Source organism: Populus euphratica, unplaced genomic scaffold (assembly GCF_000495115.2).
Source record: "Populus euphratica unplaced genomic scaffold, PopEup_1.0 scaffold115.1, whole genome shotgun sequence".
NCBI classification, from domain to species: Eukaryota; Viridiplantae; Streptophyta; class Magnoliopsida; order Malpighiales; family Salicaceae; genus Populus; species Populus euphratica.
The window spans coordinates 225830-243868 of record NW_011500006.1 but is presented as its reverse complement, the minus strand read 5'-3'; the positions used below and the strand labels follow the sequence as shown (position 1 = coordinate 243868).

Sequence of the window (18039 nt, the reverse complement as noted above, 5' to 3'; positions counted from 1 at the left end):
AAACAAATTTAAATGGTAAAGGTAACGAATTAATTCCATTGCCCATTAAAAAATTGAAATCACTACAAGCCCTGCCCCAAAGGTTATTGCTTTTCACTTTTTAAGGTCAATATGATGCCTGTACTGTTAGAATCAATGTAAAATTACTAAAACACCCCTAATAACCTGTATATAACAAATAAATCACTGATCAAAACACCACTAAACACCTGCCTGGTTTTTTTTATCATTTACAAGAGTAAACTCATGTTTTACTTGCAACATATGAAAAATACTATAACAACCCCACGTCTAAGGCTATAATTTTTTCAATCAAAGGGGGGAAATGTAATTTTACTTCAGGTGAAAAGACAATAACACCCTCATTTCAAGCCTTAGAAGCTAAGAAATTGTACTGTGGAAGTCCACAGCGCGCGCACAGTCAAAACACTACACGTTTCGGAATATTTGTCAATATAGGTTCGAATAAAAATAGATATGTTGAGATAGCAGAACAATACAAACGATAAAAGATGTAATCTAAGACGAATAGTTTAGATTTAGTTGACAATTTAAGCCATTGTAAAATATAAAATAAGAAATTGACCAATGGAAATTACAAAACTAAATATAAAAATAACAATAATGGCTTACAGCATAGCAACTAGCAGCCATTAATCACACCAATCAAGTGAAATAATTCAAAATATTCCCCTTCCTTTAACGATCCTAGCAATCCGATCCAATCATTAACCCATCTGTGCCAGAGTGCTCACACACAACTCTGCCGTGTACCCTACCGCACAAGACCCGCCACCCCAAAGCAGAACTCTCTCCTCCTCTCCCTTGCACATTAGAAGTGGACTGCACTGCTTGGAAGCGGCGAGAATATTCCCCTTAAAGAATCCACGCAGGAAGAGAGAAAAGGACCCCTCCATCCCCTTCTTCCCGAAACTCGTTCAAGAACCGGATTAATGGAGGCACCAGCGGCGGCGGCGGCGTGGCAGCCACAGGAAGAAGGGTTCAAGGAGATCTGTGGATTATTAGAGCATCAAATTTCACCAACTTCAACCGCTGATAAGTCTCAGATTTGGCAACAATTACAACACTTCTCTCAATTCCCCGATTTTAATAATTACCTCGCTTTCATTCTCTCTCGCGCCGAGGTAACCGATTTTCTCATCAATTTTGCGTCCGATTATCGATAATTTTTTAATTTGATTATTGTTATTTGGTTTTTAGGGGACATCGGTGGAGATAAGGCAGGCGGCAGGTTTATTGTTGAAAAATAACCTAAGAAATGCGTATAAAACTATGACGCCTGACAATCAACAATATATAAAATCGGAGTTGTTGCCGTGTTTAGGAGCAGCGGATAGGCATATAAGGTCGACGGCAGGGACGATTATTAGTGTTATTGTTCAACTAGGAGGGATTTTGGGATGGCCGGAGTTGTTGCAAGCTGTCATTACTTGTTTGGATAGCAATGATCTTAATCACATGGAAGGCGCTATGGATGCCCCGTCCAAGGTACTGTTGATTACTTATTCGTTGATCAAGTTTGGGTTTTATGTAAGTCAATAGATTAAGTATTTGTTATCCGGTGTGTGATATTGATGAATGTGGCCAAGAGGAAAGGCTCATGATAATTTATTTGGCGTGGTTTTTGTGTGAAATATATGAATTAGAGAATTTGTTTTCTCGCCGGGTGGTGATAACTAATGTATTAAGGTGATGCTTTGGTGATGTAGATTTGTGAGGATATTCCGCAAGTTTTGGATTCGGACGTGCCTGGGTTGTCTGAACGACCTATCAAGATTTTTCTTCCTCGATTATATCAGGTTAGATGGGTGTTTGCTCAGAGCTCTGAGATCATCATGGAGGTTCTTCTTGTTTTACTTTCTCCACTAAGCTAATCGCGTTAACCTGGTTTTGCTATGAACAGTTTTTCCAGTCGCCTCATCCTTCACTGAGAAAGCTGGCATTGGGTTCTGTAAATCAATACATTATGTTAATGCCTGCTGTGAGTTCACTTTGTTGCTTTCATCTTGTTTCCCAGTCACTGCTAGATGCTATTGTGATGCTAGGAGACAATTGGTTACATATGTTAATTTCTCGCAGGCTCTATATGCATCCATGAATCAGTACCTTCAAGGTTTGTTTGCTCTTGCTAATGACCAGGCTGCAGAAGTGCGAAAATTGGTGAATACTTTCTCATTGCCTCATCACACTTGGATCTAACTTGCATGAAAAAAATCCGCTTCTGGTTTTCTTTTATTGGTTGTTGTATAGTAATTTATCTGCTTCTGGTTTTCTTTTATTGGTTGTTGTAATCTGACTATAAAATGTGGTGTTTTAATTGTACTTTTTGTTGGGATTCATTTATCATATCATGTTTCGGTTCCCAGCACCGCAAAAGAATTGAAATATAATCTTTGGTAATTATTCAGAATATAGCTTTTCTGTTTCACAAATTTGGCTGTACTGATCCATGTCTCTTTTAACTGTGTCATACAGGTTTGTGCAGCTTTTGTACAGCTAATTGAGGTCCGACCATCTTTCTTGGAGGTGGGTATCTTGTTAATTTAATCTCATGCATATTCTTTCTGACTGGACTTGTACTGTATCTTACCTCTGTTTTTAGTTGCTTATTAGTTATTTTTTACTTGCCCTTGTGCACTACTGAGCATCTCTTTTTAATGTTCTACAATTGCCTTATCGTGCTATAGTTTTATTCTCCCACCCTGCTTTAACTTTCTTTGTCATTGATATGGCTTTTTTGCTATTTTTAGCCACATTTGAGGAGTGTAGCTGAATATATCTTGCAAGTCAACAAGGATGGTGATGATGAAGTGGCTCTTGAAGCCTGTGAATTCTGGTAAACCTCCATTCCATGAACAACATATTTGATAATTTTGTAGCTTTGACATCTCGGGTTGGGGAATTGGTTATAGACATTATGGTAACTTGTTTATCCCATTATGTACGAGATAGGATGTGGATTGACCCCCTAATCTATTTCTTTTCTAGTTCTAGTTGATGTTTAGAATTTACAGGTTTTCATTCCAAATTTTCTATCGACATTCCAAAACAGAAGATCAAGCGGTGTTATTTATTGGGATTGCAAAGAACTTTTTCTTCTTGCCTCTCTCCATCAGTAACTCTTATATGTGTACAAAATGGAATTTTGAGTTTACTTCTGTCTTGGGTTGGGGTTGTCTTGGAATTTTGAAGTCTAATGATTTACATGAATAGGAGTCAGTAAGAATAAATTTCGAGGGCAACTGATTATGTGAGATCTTTTAAGAACCTTAAAGGTGAAAATGTATGTGGTAGTGTTCGGGGTGGTAGTGCAGTGAATTAGTAATGGCATCAGTGAAACATGATGGTGCTGATCCCAGTAGCTTTCTTGGTGTGATGGTGGCATTGATGTCCTGGTGATAGTGACGTAAAGTTAGTGTTTAGGACCCCTCTCTAAATTTTCTCTTTAGGTTGACAATTATTCTTCTTCTGGTGTTAAAACTTAAATGTTGGAAGCCATTTCATCCCCTCTTTCAAACTGTTTTAAGCATGATTAACAAGAGAAATATTTTATTCTCTTTAACGTTGCAAACACAACCTATGTGAACTTATTTGCTGATGAATATTTACATGCCTTCTCAGTTCTTACAACTATTTATATGTCCACCTACGCATCCTTCTTAATATCGGTTATAATTGGCAGGTCTGCATACTGTGATGCTCAGTTACCGCCTGAGCACTTAAGAGAATTCTTGCCACGTCTGATTCCGGTACTGCACAGGCCCTTTATATTTTTGTTGCTTTATTTCCTACTAAATTTCTTCAGAGCCACTTGCAATTTTTTTCAAACCTCTGGCCAAACTTTTTCAGGTTTTGCTGTCAAACATGGCTTATGCTGATGATGATGAGTCACTTGCTGAGGCTGAGGTAACTCTTTCTTTTTGGGTTGTTTTATGTTGTTTGGTGATTCTGAATAGCATTTGTTATAACTCATTATTTACCTGGCATCAATTCATTGTTGCAGGAAGATGAGTCTCTCCCAGACCGGGATCAGGTTCAATCTGTTTGTTTTATGTTTCAATTCCTAGATTGTTATGTTTCTTTACCGACTTCATGCTTGAAGTACTGCATTTAAAACTATGTATTTTTCTTCTTCTTTCTGTATAATTTCTGCACTGCCAGGATCTGAAACCTCGGTTTCATACATCACGATTTCATGGATCAGATAGCGTGGAAGATGATGTAAGCTACTAGAATCTTTACATCTTTATTCATTTTGTTTCTTTAGCTTATGATTTGGTAAACATATTGAAATTTGTGGGGCTTTTAATGTAGAAAGACAAGGTAATTGATGAAAATTCTTCTAAATCAATAATTTGGTGTGATTGCAGGATGATGACATAGTGAATGTGTGGAATTTAAGAAAATGCAGTGCAGCAGCTCTTGATATTCTCTCAAATGTGTTTGGAGACGAGATTCTTCCAACATTGATGCCTGTTGTTCAGGTAGTTAACTTATTTGGTGTTGGATGCATTAATCTCATTGGAAGCATAGTTTATGTGCTTGACTTTTTATCTCCATTGTGCATTAATAGAGATTTTTTCCTCCAAGTGCTATTGCCTTTATTTGTTACCCATCTTTCCCTTGTTATTGGCCAGAAGTAGCTGTTGAAACACTTAGTCTTCATGGTTGATTAGAAGATCAAATGTTTCCTGGATTGAGCTGTTGACTTGGGTTGTGCAAGTTTGGATACACATTGTCAAAGAACAAAGGCACCAAGCCAACATGCATGTTTATGTTTATAAGTTTAATAGCACATACTTCTATAGGAAATTAGTTTACGGATGGTGTGGTTGCAGTTGGTCATTGGCATGTTATCTCTAGAGAATTGAATGTGAGCATGCTGACAGTTGTAATACTATAAATCTAGCTATACCAATTGGTCATTTAGCCCCCCCATCCATACATATTGGGGAGAGGGTAGATCTTCAGTTTGAGTCCTGCTCGTGCCACCTAAAGAACTGGAAAAGAAACCACGAATCCTGTTATGAGCAAGCTATGTCAATCAACCATAATTGTTAGGCAATCTCCATAGATCTCATTATGTTGAATTATAATCTTATATTTATATGCTCATATATTGAATAGTTACTGTGACTTCAAAAATATCCGCAGGCTAAGCTTTCTGCTAGCGGTGATGAATCCTGGAAAGACAGAGAAGCAGCTGTTTTGGCTCTTGGTGCTGTCGCTGAGGGTTGCATAAATGGTCTTTATCCTAATTTATCCCAGGTAATAATTTTTTAATCTTAAAGCAGATGACATGGGTGTCAAATATAATGGATGCAGCTATGACTTTATGTTTTCTTGGAAATTAATTAAGTATTTCTCATAACTAGTTTAGTATGAAAAGAGAGAAATGGTAGACTTTTGAAGGTGTTAAGAATCTGACATTAGAGATCAAATTTGAATCTTTAGGGTAATTACATATTTGGTGGGTGATGGCCTCGTGGTGCCTTTTGCAGTTAACGTATAGCTTGAATTTTTTATTTTTTTTCATTATTTCTTCTTCTGTTCTAATCCATGAACTTGGCTTGAAGCCACCTGTCTCTTTCTCCCAGTGAAATTTTATTTATAAGAAATGGCCTTAATTGTAGTGCTTGTATCTTCTATGTGTTATCCCTCAATCCTCCTTGTTAAGTGATTTTTCATCACTATCCTTTCCCTCTACAGTAGAATGCTATTTTGTTAATTTAGTGTTTCATAATGTTGAATTAGTGCAAGAAATTTAAGTATTTTGTGCATGCAGATGGTGGGTTTTCTTATTCCTCTATTAGATGATAAATTTCCCCTCATACGGAGCATTTCCTGTTGGACGATTTCGCGATTCAGCAAATACGTTGTTCAGGTATTGTCCATTTTTGTTAAATCAACTTTCTTTTTTTTGACAACAACTGTGTTTGCTTCCTGGCTATTCACTAAATTTAGTTGCCTCACTTATTGTTATAAGGACGAATCATTCATTGGTGCTGCATTACCTTCAGTTTTCTCTTTTTGATTCTGGATTATTCACTTGAAGATTCTTCTCTTATCTATCCAGGAAAGTGGCCACCAGAAAGGCTACGAACAATTTGACAAAGTTCTTATGGGTCTTCTACGAAGAATATTGGATACTAACAAGCGTGTGCAAGAGGCTGCTTGCTCAGCTCTTGCAACACTAGAAGAGGTCCTTCCAACAGTTTCATTTTAATTGTTTCTTATGTTTTCAATGTTATACATAGATATGAATGCTTTATTTGCTTTTACAGGAGGCTGCTGAAGAGTTAGCACCACGTTTAGAAATTATTTTACAGCACCTTGTGTGTGCTTTTGGGAAATATCAGGTTCCTGCTTGACACTTAACTTTTCTACTGCTAAAATGATTAGATGTAATTTTGTTGATTTTGTTGTTAAGTTCATAAACAGCTTATGGTCACCATTAGACTCTTTCATTTACATGTGTTATTTGATCCAGAGACGGAACCTTAGAATAGTATATGATGCTATTGGAACTCTAGCAGATGCTGTTGGAGCAGAACTGAATCAGGTTTCAACATATTTGACTGACCCCCCATGCTTGTTCCCATAATTTCCTCTCATGTCTCCTTTCAAATGATGCATACAGTTGATAGTTTTACTAGCAATTTGACTTAATTGACTATCTTGGTAATTTGCAGCCTGCTTATCTTGAAATTTTGATGCCACCATTAATTGCAAAGTGGCAGCAGCTTTCAAACTCAGACAAAGATCTCTTTCCCTTGCTGGAGTGCTTTACATCCTTAGCAAAGGTGTGATTAATTTTAGTTTTTGACCTTTATCGATGTCCCTGCTGTTCACATGATGTCAATATTATGTAAGAAGTAAGAGATGTATCCTTGTAGTGGTGCTTTCAGATTTATGGAAAGATGGGGCATGTTTTAATTTTTATTTAAATTGATAATCATCCCATCCTGAAATGTAATTACATTCATCGATTTAAGGCATATTTTAAAGATACATTTCTCAGGCTATAGTGGGATTAAAGATGCACATTTTTTTTCTTTTCTTTCAGGCATTGGGTGCAGGATTCTCTCAATTTGCAGAACCTGTGTTTCAGAGGTGCACAGGCATAATCTATAGCCAGCAGTTAGCAAAGGTTTGAGTGTGTTCTTTTATACAATGTTTATTATCCAGAAGTGATGATTTGTTTCTGCTTTTGAGTTGTTTTTATTTCTGATTGCATTCTGGCCTCTATTGTTTAATAGCTTATGCACTTCCAACCATGTTTTTAGTTTCAACTTTTAATTATGCCTCAAATTTGACTGCCTATTTTCTCATTGACCATTTTAGCAGTGATGGGATAACTAATGAGCTTTGGCCCCTCATTTTCAAGAGGTCAAGGGTGCACATGGTGTGCTATATTTATAGGCCAACGTGCTGGATTATGACTTCTGTTACTTTCTTTTGTTGCCCAACAAACACAAATAAGAAATTTGCTTGCTCAGCTTATGCTTCCATGATTTTATTCTTAAAAGAAATAATATCTCTTTGTGGTTGAGTGGCTTGTCCTGTTGATATTTCTTTACCTCTAATCGCCTATATAACAATCTGTTTTGGTGGTTCTTTTTATTGGATTATGTATTTTTAAGAGATTCAGTCAATTTTTATTACAGGCTGATCCTGTTGCAGCTGGGTTTCTGTATGATAAAGAATTCATCGTGTGCTCTCTAGATCTTCTCTCTGGACTTGCTGAGGGTCTTGGTAGTGGGATAGAAAGTTTGGTACTCTTCTAAATCTTTTCTTCTGTTGTGAAATTGCTCATTTTGTTCTCCCGTATAAGAAGTTGGTTCAAAAGTGCAAAGCAATCTTCTGTTACTTCCATTCATACTATCCCGTGAATCAATGCAAAGAATTATGGTGTTCAATGAACATATATCTTTGTTGCTTTGTTTGCTTCTGCTGTAGAATGCAATTTTGCCACCTTACTTTGGAAAGAAAGCAGTATTTGTATAAGATTTAACGATTTGCTTATTCATACTGGATGCAGCACTGATGGAGTGCACACCATACATTTACATGCTAACCATGGCATTGTGTGCATTTGATGATTTATAACCACTGCAATTTGCTGCAAATATGTTTTGCTTGTTAGTTATCTTATGAAGTTCCACCTGCAGGTTTCACAAAGTAATTTGAGGGACCTCCTTCTGCAATGTTGCATGGATGATGCTTATGATGTTCGACAAAGTGCTTTTGCACTGCTTGGGGACCTTGCAAGAGTAAGTTGGAATTGCATTCTCCTGTTGACTGAATCTAACTTTCACCCCTCCCCCTAATATTCTGAGATGGGAAGTTTACTCTTGTGACTGCTTAAAGAAAAGGCAGCTAGTTAACACTGGGCCACAAGATTAGTGATTGGCTCGTGTTTTTCATTATTATGTTACATTTGGTAAATATCAATGCCTTATGGTGGTTTTGGTCTAGGTATGTACTGTTCATTTGAGCCCCCGATTGCCTGAATTTCTTGATGTTGCAGTCAAACAACTGGTTAGTGAATCTCTTTTCATGATTTTGTGAGCATTATATTTGGCCAGCAGCATATTTGCATAACAAAAAAATGCTTCCTGCAGAACACTCCTAAACTGAAGGAAACCATTTCAGTAGCAAATAATGCCTGTTGGGCTATTGGAGAATTAGCAGTTAAGGTCAGTGGGTGGCTGCGTATAGTTGACTTAACATGCAGTATAATGTAAGAGTGAAGTATGTTTTAACACTAGCTTTTTTGTTTTCCTAATTGGGTTCAAAAGTTTCCATATTGTTGTGATGTGGTCCCATTTTCATTGCTGATGGTGGTGACTGGGAATTCCAGTATCTTGTTATCATCTTTCTGTCTCATCTTCTTTGTCTATCCGCGCACAACAACTTGGAAATTTTAAGACTCGGTTGGGAAATGTCCATAGAAAATATTGGGTGAACCTAAGGACATAAAATGCAATTCCATGTACTATGAGACTTGCTGTTCAGCTCCCTTGTTGGTTTCATATTTTTATCAATGGTAACACAACTTTTGATTTTGTGATTCTTACAATGTTAGGTTCGTCAAGAAATTTCTCCTGTTGTTATGACTGTCATGTCATGCTTGGTTCCAATCCTTCAACATTCAGAGGTGATGGTCTTCTTGTTATTATTGTGTGGGTGTGGGTGTGGCTTTGTGATATTTATCATATGATTTCTGGTGCTGAGCAGGAACTGAACAACAAGTCACTCACTGAAAATAGTGCAATCACACTTGGGAGACTTGCATGGGTTTGTCCTGAGCTTGTATCACCACATATGGAGCATTTCATGCAATCATGGTGCATTGCTTTGTCAATGTAAGTGTTAGTCCATCTTCATCTCTGTTCATGAAACTTTTCATGCAACCACAAACTTAAGAGGTTGACTTTTGGCAGGATACATGATGATATTGAGAAGGAGGATGCCTTCCGAGGTCTATGTGCAATGGTATGCATTTGCTCTCAGAATGGTTTTTCAGTAGAATTGGATCCATAGTTAAAACTTATGTTTGGGTGTTTTATACATTTCAGGTCAGAACAAATCCTTCAGGAGCTCTAAGTTCGCTTGTTTTCATGTGCAAAGCAATCGCAAGTTGGCATGTAATGATGGTGTTGCTGCTTGTGTTTCACAAGTTATATTTTGTGAAATGATTTAATACCTAATTGTTTGGGAACTTATTTGTGTAGGAAATAAGAAGTGCAGAGCTACACAATGAAGTTTGCCAGGTGTTGCATGGTTATAAACAGGTCAGAAATACTTCCCACTTGTTTGATATGTTTACCTAATAAATTCTGGCCACATTTCAATGCCATGGAACTCAAGTATGTTGAAACTGATATTTATAAGCTTCGGTATTATGGTGCACAATATATGATTTTTTAATAAAATATTTACACGAAAAATCCCTTTTCAGACTGTTATTTCTGCAAACAAGGAATTGAAGCCTGCAAATTTGTGCAGGCAAAACACGTGTGAAAAAAAATCAAAAACCTACAATCTTCATCCCATGCCCTATTTAGTTTTCCTCTCAGGATCTTCTTCTATATTGTTGTGTGCTTGGTTAATATATATTCATTTCCTAGCATAAGAATAATTATTGGCAATATAGGTTCATATATAGTTTGTCTGGCAATGTATGTGATTACAGATGCTCAGGAATGGAGCATGGGACCAGTACATGTCTGCTTTGGAGCCCCCAGTGAAGGAGAAGCTATTAAAATATCAAGTATGATGCTGTTGTGATTTTTTGTGCTGGAACTTGTCTTCCGCCAGCGGGTTCTTCTGAGCAGTTCACCTGCATCACTCATGATAATCATTTTGTGCACTTCCCTATATGAATTGAGCTGTGAGGTATAATTTAAGAGGCACGGACCAGGATGTTGCCATGAATTTTTTTTTTTCCAGACATAGCATTGGTGTTGCCATATTTCCTTGAAGCTTGAAGCTTGAAGCTGCTCCTCTTCAAAACCTTGAACAGATTGGTCGAATCCTGACAGTTTTTGGTTTTAGAAAAACTCTCAAATGGTGGTGCGGGAATGGTGTAAAGTGGTGCAGTTCTCCAAGTTTTTAATACTCAAGCTTCTATTCTCTCTTCCTTTTTCGGTCAGGAGATTTTCTGTGTTCTTCAGTTTCAATGGGATAAAGTTTCGATGTTATTTCCACACTTTTTTCTTTCTTTCTGTTTCTTGTACAAGGGTCTTAGACACTGTTCCAATTCTTAGAAGTATCCCGTGCCACATAATCTTTTTCGAGGCTTGTAATGAAAAACAGGACGATGGATTTAGTGATTCCTGTTTCATTGATAGAGTTGAGATTTGATTTGTGTAGACGGTTATGCATATCATGTAACATTCCATCTTCCGGAATTTGTTTGTAACAACTCCTAGTTTGCTATTAAATCAGAAATAGTTAATTACCTTGATCATATGATATGGTCTCTCTCTCTCTCTTCTGGGTTCTGCTTTACAACTTGCAGGGTAATGAACTTGCCATCGACGGTACTTTAATGTTCACTCCCACTTCTTTTTGGTCATGCTAGAATTCGTAACTCTGCTCAAGTTGCGTCCCATGCAGAGGGGAAGAAAACATGAAACTGCTGAAGCTGGGGAGACTGTTTGGAAGTGTGGTTGCTGTTGTTTTCCGCTGAAGCTGGTGAAGAGTCTGTTTGGAAGTGTGATTGTTGTTGTTTTTTAAATAGACCAATAATATTTTTTTTATTTTTAAAAATTATTTTTTTTTATTTTTTAAAAATTATTTTTGAAATGCAGAAACAAACAGGCCAGAAATTCAGGTCGGGGAACTTCACAAGGGTATCAATGCTTGTCTCTTTACGCCTTCATTAGTTTTTTAAAACGTTCTTTTTTTGTCTGAAAAAACATTTAATTAATATTCTTTCTAGATATATTTAAATGATTTTAATATGAAGATATTTGATGAGTTTGATCTAGAATGTTAATGTTTTTCGATAATTTTAACATCCTCATAGAAATCATTGAAAAAAATCCAAAAAGGCAATTTATAGTGTTTTTTTTTTTTATAAAAAACATTCAGCTACATAATCACACACACTTGATTGATGGCTTCAAAAGCAAATGCTAGCTGCAATTTATACGGATGAAATAATATGAACTATCCGCCCAGGCAAAAAAAAAGAAAAAAAAAGAGAGGAATAAAAAGGCCAAATAGCTCAGCATGTGTAGTTTTCTTCCCGCCACTCAGTAGCTCTGCTATTTTCTCGTAAGATGTTTCTCGAGCAGCTCAATTCATGCCATCAGGAAAAGAGTTTCTACTTTCATCTCGGCAGGAAACAGGCTAGCAAGCATCTCCCAAAATGGAGCTTGGCCAGAGGTGAAAGCACGCTCTTTTGGAGTTCAGTGTTCTATCAAGGGGTTCTCCTTAGAAGCAAAGCTAACACATAGCATAGAACAGAGTCAACTGAAGATAGGGCAACAATCAGCAGCGCAACAAGGACAAGAGTGAGCATAGCAGTTCTCAGCTGCACAAGACCAATGGAAAAACCTAAGAATCTTTGAATAGAAATGGCTTTTAATATCCAAACTTTGACTAGAATTACACGGAAGACAACAATCACCCCGATCCAAAAAACCTGCAGATTAGCCATACTGGTAATATGTATTTTGGTGGTATAAATCAACTTTGCTCCATGCTACTTTTGATTCTACCTCTTTGAAATGAGAAAAATATTATGCTACTGCAACATACCGTGCTCTGGAAACCTGGCCACTCTATGTACTTCAGCTGACTGGGTTGCTCAGCCAGAAATACAAACAAAGTTTTCCAAGCCCTGAAAGGAAGATTAAACATCATTAACTTTGGGAATGCTCACTGCATCCTTCTTTCATATCAAAATACACAGCACACTATCAGAGGCCTATAACATAATCAATATGCTAAAGACCAGAAGTAGAATAAAAATATGTGAATTAAAATACCAGATGGCTTCCTTAACAAAACTTAGCCAAAAGGGCTTTTGGGGCAAGTCATCTTCATGGCTCAATTGGTAAGGACCTCTTCCTGCATACAGAACATGCTTATTGCAAGACAGCTTGGCAGGAACATATCGAAGTCCTCCTCTTGGATTCTACAAGATCAAATTACAACAATCAACGGCAAGCATCTTCATGCAATATTAAATTTATTTATATATAAAAAAAGAAAACTATCAAAAACAAGCAAAAAGTAGAATCACCCTTCTACATTCCAGCCGAACAGCACCATAATCACTAAATTTGACTTCATTACATCTCTGAGTCCCAAATGATAGTTTACAGTTACGAGGACAAACCAAACCTGCACGAAAGAGAAACAAGTTACATAAAACCAAAAAAAGAAGAAGAAGAAGAGATAGTGAAGAAACACTCATACCAAACGAGAAAGAAACAGACCTGAAAATTGTTTCGGGAACCCAGCAACAATGGCCATCAGTATCCTGGAGTTGATTCCTTTATCAATCCTTATCCTGTTAAACATGAGAACAGAAAAGTTCATATTTTCCAATGAATCACAAGAAACTTAAAGCCAAGCATAATAACTCAGAAGCAATTACAATTGAGAACTAGTTCAAAGAATGCTAGTTTGCTAAATTGTCAAAAGGTTAACTTAGAGACCCAGGATAATGTACCAAAATACACACAAAAACCGAAAATCCCCATCAAAGATTGAAATTTGCAACCAAGATATTTTCTATTTAGCTAAAGTTAATTCATTCATGCTCTAAAGAAGCAATATTTGATTCATTTTCTATGCAATAACCCCAACTATCTTACAATAGCAGCACAGTTTTATATTAGGGGCTACGATATTGACGCTTTCTTTCAGACAGAGACAAAGTGAGATGATAAAAATCACATAATAAAGTTAAAACGTTGTATGTAACATTGAATTATCAGATAATAATCGAAACCCAGAACAAGTTAGGCCATTACCGTTCGATTGAAGCTTACAGTTTAGCGTTTAGCGTTGAAAAAAATAAGGATTTACCAAGATGTTGCCTTGTCCATGGCACTTCAAACCCAGAAAGCAGAGGAGAGAGTGAGCGAGAAGCTATAAATTTGCATTTTAGATTAGTAGATAATAACTTAGTCCTTGTACTATATAAATTTTAATTTATTAGTCCCTGTAGCATTATTAATGATTAATTAATCCCTCAACCCATGTTGATCATCTTTGTTTTAAAAGTTTTGTTTTAAAAAATGTCTCATTTTCTTATCAAATCTCCCTGTATTTCCTATTTTTCTTGTTTCTATTACGTTTCTCAAGAACTAAAAAATTTAAACAACGTAGGAAAAATAGTAAAATATAAATCAAATAAAAATATAGGGATTAATTATACATTTTTCTAAAACTCTAGGATTAATTAATGTAGTTACATAGAATAAGATAGGGTTTGGTACCCGGACAATATTTAATTAGATTCAATAAAAATTTATTGAATAAATAATTATCTTTTCTTGTCTATTGAATCAAACAAGATAATTTATTTTATTTTATATTTAGTAGATTTTAAATAAAATATGGTCAACCCAAGACTAGCTAGTTTGAGTTTAGAAAAACAAAAAAAAATTTTATCTATTTTGATCTGGTCAAAAACCTGGGTTAACCTGTAACTTGGTTAGCTCAAGATGAAACATGGGTTAAAAATTTATTGATTTTTTTTGAATTTTTTGGTAAAAAATTGACGTTTCTTTGAATTTTTCTTTTAAATTTAGGTCAACTCACGTTGAGTCTTCCAATTCATGACCTAGACCTAACCTCGTTACATTAACTTGAATTAATCTAGGTTAATCCTTATGCAAATAATTGAACAAGCTTGCTCTATCTCTTTTAGTGGAACAAAAATTTATCCACTACAATAGCATTAAACATGGAAAAAAATAATTTTTATACTATTCAAAATTATTATCTTTATCCAAGCATCTCAAACACTACATAAGTTATAACTAGCTATTTAATTCATGCTCCACCACGGGTTGTGAAAAAAATTACTAAGTATGCATGCTACTTTGATATGTTTTTTTACATAAAAAAAATTCAAAGTGTAAATCAAAATGTCCATGCAAGAATCTAATTAAATAAATTAATAATCATCTATGTAAAAAAATAAAAAAAGCAATTAACAATAACTAAAGGAGAATTTGAAAAAATCAAGTGATGAATGTAGATTAAAATATTCAATCATACAAAATGAGATATTTATCGAATTGTGTTTACTGAATTTATTTATATAAATCAATAAAAGATAAAGTTGTGCCCAAAAAACTTATGATTTAAAAGATAAACATAAGTGAAACTAATTGAATAAACTCACACTCTAAAAAAATATTATACAAGGCCAAACATGTCAAAAATATTATTTAAAAATAAATATTTTTTATTTTGAAAAAAAAAGTTTATTTGTGTAAAAAAAATATAGATGAATTAAAATAATATTGTGTAAAAAAAATATCGATGAATTAAAATAATATCTTGAAAAATAAAAAAAATAAAAAAACTTAAATTAAAAAAAAGATTTGCAAAACTCGTGATTTGCATCATGAGACCGAGATAAACCTAATAATAAAAATTGAAGATAATCACAAAGCTAATATTAAAAAAAATTAATGCAAAACGATAAGATCATATGAAATCGAATCCTTAACAAATCAAATGTTAAAAGATAAAACCATAAAAAAAATCAATCACAAAAAAGGATATAAAATAACGAGGGTGAAAAAAAATAGAAGACAAACAAAAAATTTCAATTGTAGGGTTGAAATGAATTGAAAATAGCTTTAACAAAAATAAAAAATAAATTAAAATAATGAGGGTCAAATTAAAAAAACATAAAAAATAATTTTTAATTAAAAGATGAAATTGAAAGTCAAAAAACTTTATTAAAAGAGCCAAGGAAAAAAAAATCAAAAGAATAAGGATAGAATGGAAAACATATATATGAGAAATTTCAGTTAAAAAATTAAATTAAAAAAAAATTCTATCAAAAAAAAAATAAAAAATAAAAAAAAACAAAGATTGAAATTGAAAAGCCAAAAATAAAAAGGACAATCATGTATTTTATCTGGTAGAAGAAAGAAAAGAAGAAAATACCATATCTAGAAGCAAAGAGAAAAGGAAAGAAAAACTAAATAAACGACTATTGATTATAATCTAACCACTATATACCATCACACATTATATCATACAAAAAAAAAAAACAATATCATATCCAAAAAAATGACAGAATGTCAGGTCTGGCCACTAGGTGTTGAACTCGTTTTCTAAAAAGTATGGACACCATCTACTTGATGTCGTGTGCTTAGCACGTGCCAATAACATTTTTGTTTAAGAAATTAAAAAACTCAATGTAAAATACCAAAACATCCTAGTAATTATCCAAAAAACTAATTTAAAAATATAAAATACCCTTGAATGTAAACTTTATTTTTTTATCTTTTCTAAAGTCAAATACATATTTTAATTATACATGAAGAATAAAAAAACAAAAAAAGCTATTGTCAAATAACCTAACATAACAGTTTTTTTTATTCTAGGGATAAAGAAGTAATTTTATTATTTAAAGTTTTATGAAAAATGACAAAAAAAAAACTTTTAATTAGCAGTTAAGAGATAAAAAAAAAAAATTATTGTGTACATATTTTTTTTAAAAAAAAAAAACCATAGCACCCTCACAACTGAGAACACCATTTTTTTTCCACTCAAAAGAAAAATAATAATTTCACTGTAATTGTAACCATCCACGGTAATTTTATTTATACTTTTACATGCTACAGTGAACACAATCTTTCACTGAATTATAGATTTACTTGGCAATTATCACCTTTTTGGACTAAACGCTGGATGAAGACCTAATTTACCAAAAACATCATAAATTGGTTTCACTTGGGGCATTCCGTTAAGTTTTTATTTAATATTTATTTATTTTATGATGGATTATGGCTTATACTTCCTCTTCGGCTGAAATGATTTTTTTTTTTGCGTAAAAAAACAATGTTCAATCATTGTTAATATATTTTAAAGAAGAGAAACAAATTCACCAATTAATATCATGGAAAATGAATTGAGAAAAATAATAACTGTTAATCTCTAAAAATTAAAATGTAGAAAAATAAAATAAAAATATCAATAAAAAAATACTAGCAAACCTAGATGAAGTCACCAAAACTCACAAGTAGAATCCTGCAAATGAGATAATTTCATAAAAAATAAATAAATAAAATTTAATTTTTTTAAAATCAAACTTTAAAGGATAAAATAAAAAGAATAAAAAAATGACATAAAAACCCTTTAGCTATACAGCCAAACCCCTTACCTAGATCATGATATGTAGATAATCTGATTGAAAGGAAACCAAAGAAAATAATATAATTTATTTTTCAAAATGAACAGCTTCAAATGATATAATTGGATAAAAAAACTGAGAACACCATTTTTTTTCCACTCAAAAGAAAAATAATAATTTCACTGTAATTGTAACCATCCACGGTAATTTTATTTATACTTTTACATGCTACAGTGAACACAATCTTTCACTGAATTATAGATTTACTTGGCAATTATCACCTTTTTGGACTAAACGCTGGATGAAGACCTAATTTACCAAAAACATCATAAATTGGTTTCACTTGGGGCATTCCGTTAAGTTTTTATTTAATATTTATTTATTTTATGATGGATTATGGCTTATACTTCCTCTTCGGCTGAAATGATTTTTTTTTTTGCGTAAAAAAACAATGTTCAATCATTGTTAATATATTTTAAAGAAGAGAAACAAATTCACCAATTAATATCATGGAAAATGAATTGAGAAAAATAATAACTGTTAATCTCTAAAAATTAAAATGTAGAAAAATAAAATAAAAATATCAATAAAAAAATACTAGCAAACCTAGATGAAGTCACCAAAACTCACAAGTAGAATCCTGCAAATGAGATAATTTCATAAAAAATAAATAAATAAAATTTAATTTTTTTAAAATCAAACTTTAAAGGATAAAATAAAAAGAATAAAAAAATGACATAAAAACCCTTTAGCTATACAGCCAAACCCCTTACCTAGATCATGATATGTAGATAATCTGATTGAAAGGAAACCAAAGAAAATAATATAATTTATTTTTCAAAATGAACAGCTTCAAATGATATAATTGGATAAAAAAAATAATGTTAACTTGTATTAACTTTTCATACTCATGATTCTAACTAATGACTAAACTGTAAGCATCCTATTTGAAAAGCTTTTTTTTTTTTTAATTTCAGCTCGACTTGATAGGTTGACCCATGACCCAAGGCTTAGGTCGGGCCAAGTTTTAAAATAAATTAGAGGAAAATTGATCCAATGTAAAATAGTAAAAAACCTGAGTTGACCCATGTCCCGGCTAACCTAGGACAAATCCAGTTAAAAATGGGTCAAAACCCGTTGACTATTTTCCTTTATTTTTTTCAAATTGATAT

General features: G+C 33.7%; 2 protein-coding genes across 3 annotated transcripts; one reads left to right on the top strand and one right to left on the bottom strand.

The window, feature by feature from the left end:
- The first annotated feature begins 635 nt into the window (after nt 1-635).
- On the top strand, nt 636-10998 carry LOC105141190 (transportin-1-like). Its single transcript, XM_011048339.1, has 29 exons — nt 636-1145; nt 1222-1509; nt 1731-1820; nt 1925-2002; nt 2101-2181; nt 2497-2547; nt 2772-2857; nt 3704-3770; nt 3871-3927; nt 4025-4054; nt 4183-4242; nt 4392-4505; nt 5176-5289; nt 5807-5905; nt 6098-6223; nt 6306-6380; nt 6512-6583; nt 6714-6824; nt 7088-7171; nt 7689-7796; nt 8193-8294; nt 8500-8562; nt 8646-8720; nt 9110-9181; nt 9262-9389; nt 9468-9519; nt 9603-9671; nt 9759-9818; nt 10220-10998. Exons 1-29 carry the CDS (start codon nt 954-956, stop codon nt 10301-10303), a joined length of 2688 nt encoding a protein of 895 aa, XP_011046641.1. The 5' UTR covers nt 636-953; the 3' UTR covers nt 10304-10998.
- A 575-nt stretch (nt 10999-11573) lies between these two features.
- LOC105141191 (uncharacterized) lies at nt 11574-13650 on the bottom strand. 2 transcript variants are annotated; one of them, XM_011048341.1, is made up of 6 exons: nt 13518-13650; nt 12978-13051; nt 12782-12882; nt 12525-12673; nt 12295-12376; nt 11574-11979 (listed from the first exon to the last, which is right to left on the bottom strand). In XM_011048341.1, the coding sequence occupies exons 2-6, from the start codon at nt 13012-13014 to the stop codon at nt 11968-11970; spliced, it is 381 nt and encodes a 126-aa protein (XP_011046643.1). In that variant the 5' UTR covers nt 13015-13051; nt 13518-13650; the 3' UTR covers nt 11574-11967. The 2 variants fall into 2 exon arrangements, with proteins under 2 accessions (XP_011046643.1, XP_011046642.1); XM_011048340.1 differs by having other exon boundaries at nt 11574-12067; nt 13518-13649.
- Between the last annotated feature and the right edge of the window lie 4389 nt (nt 13651-18039).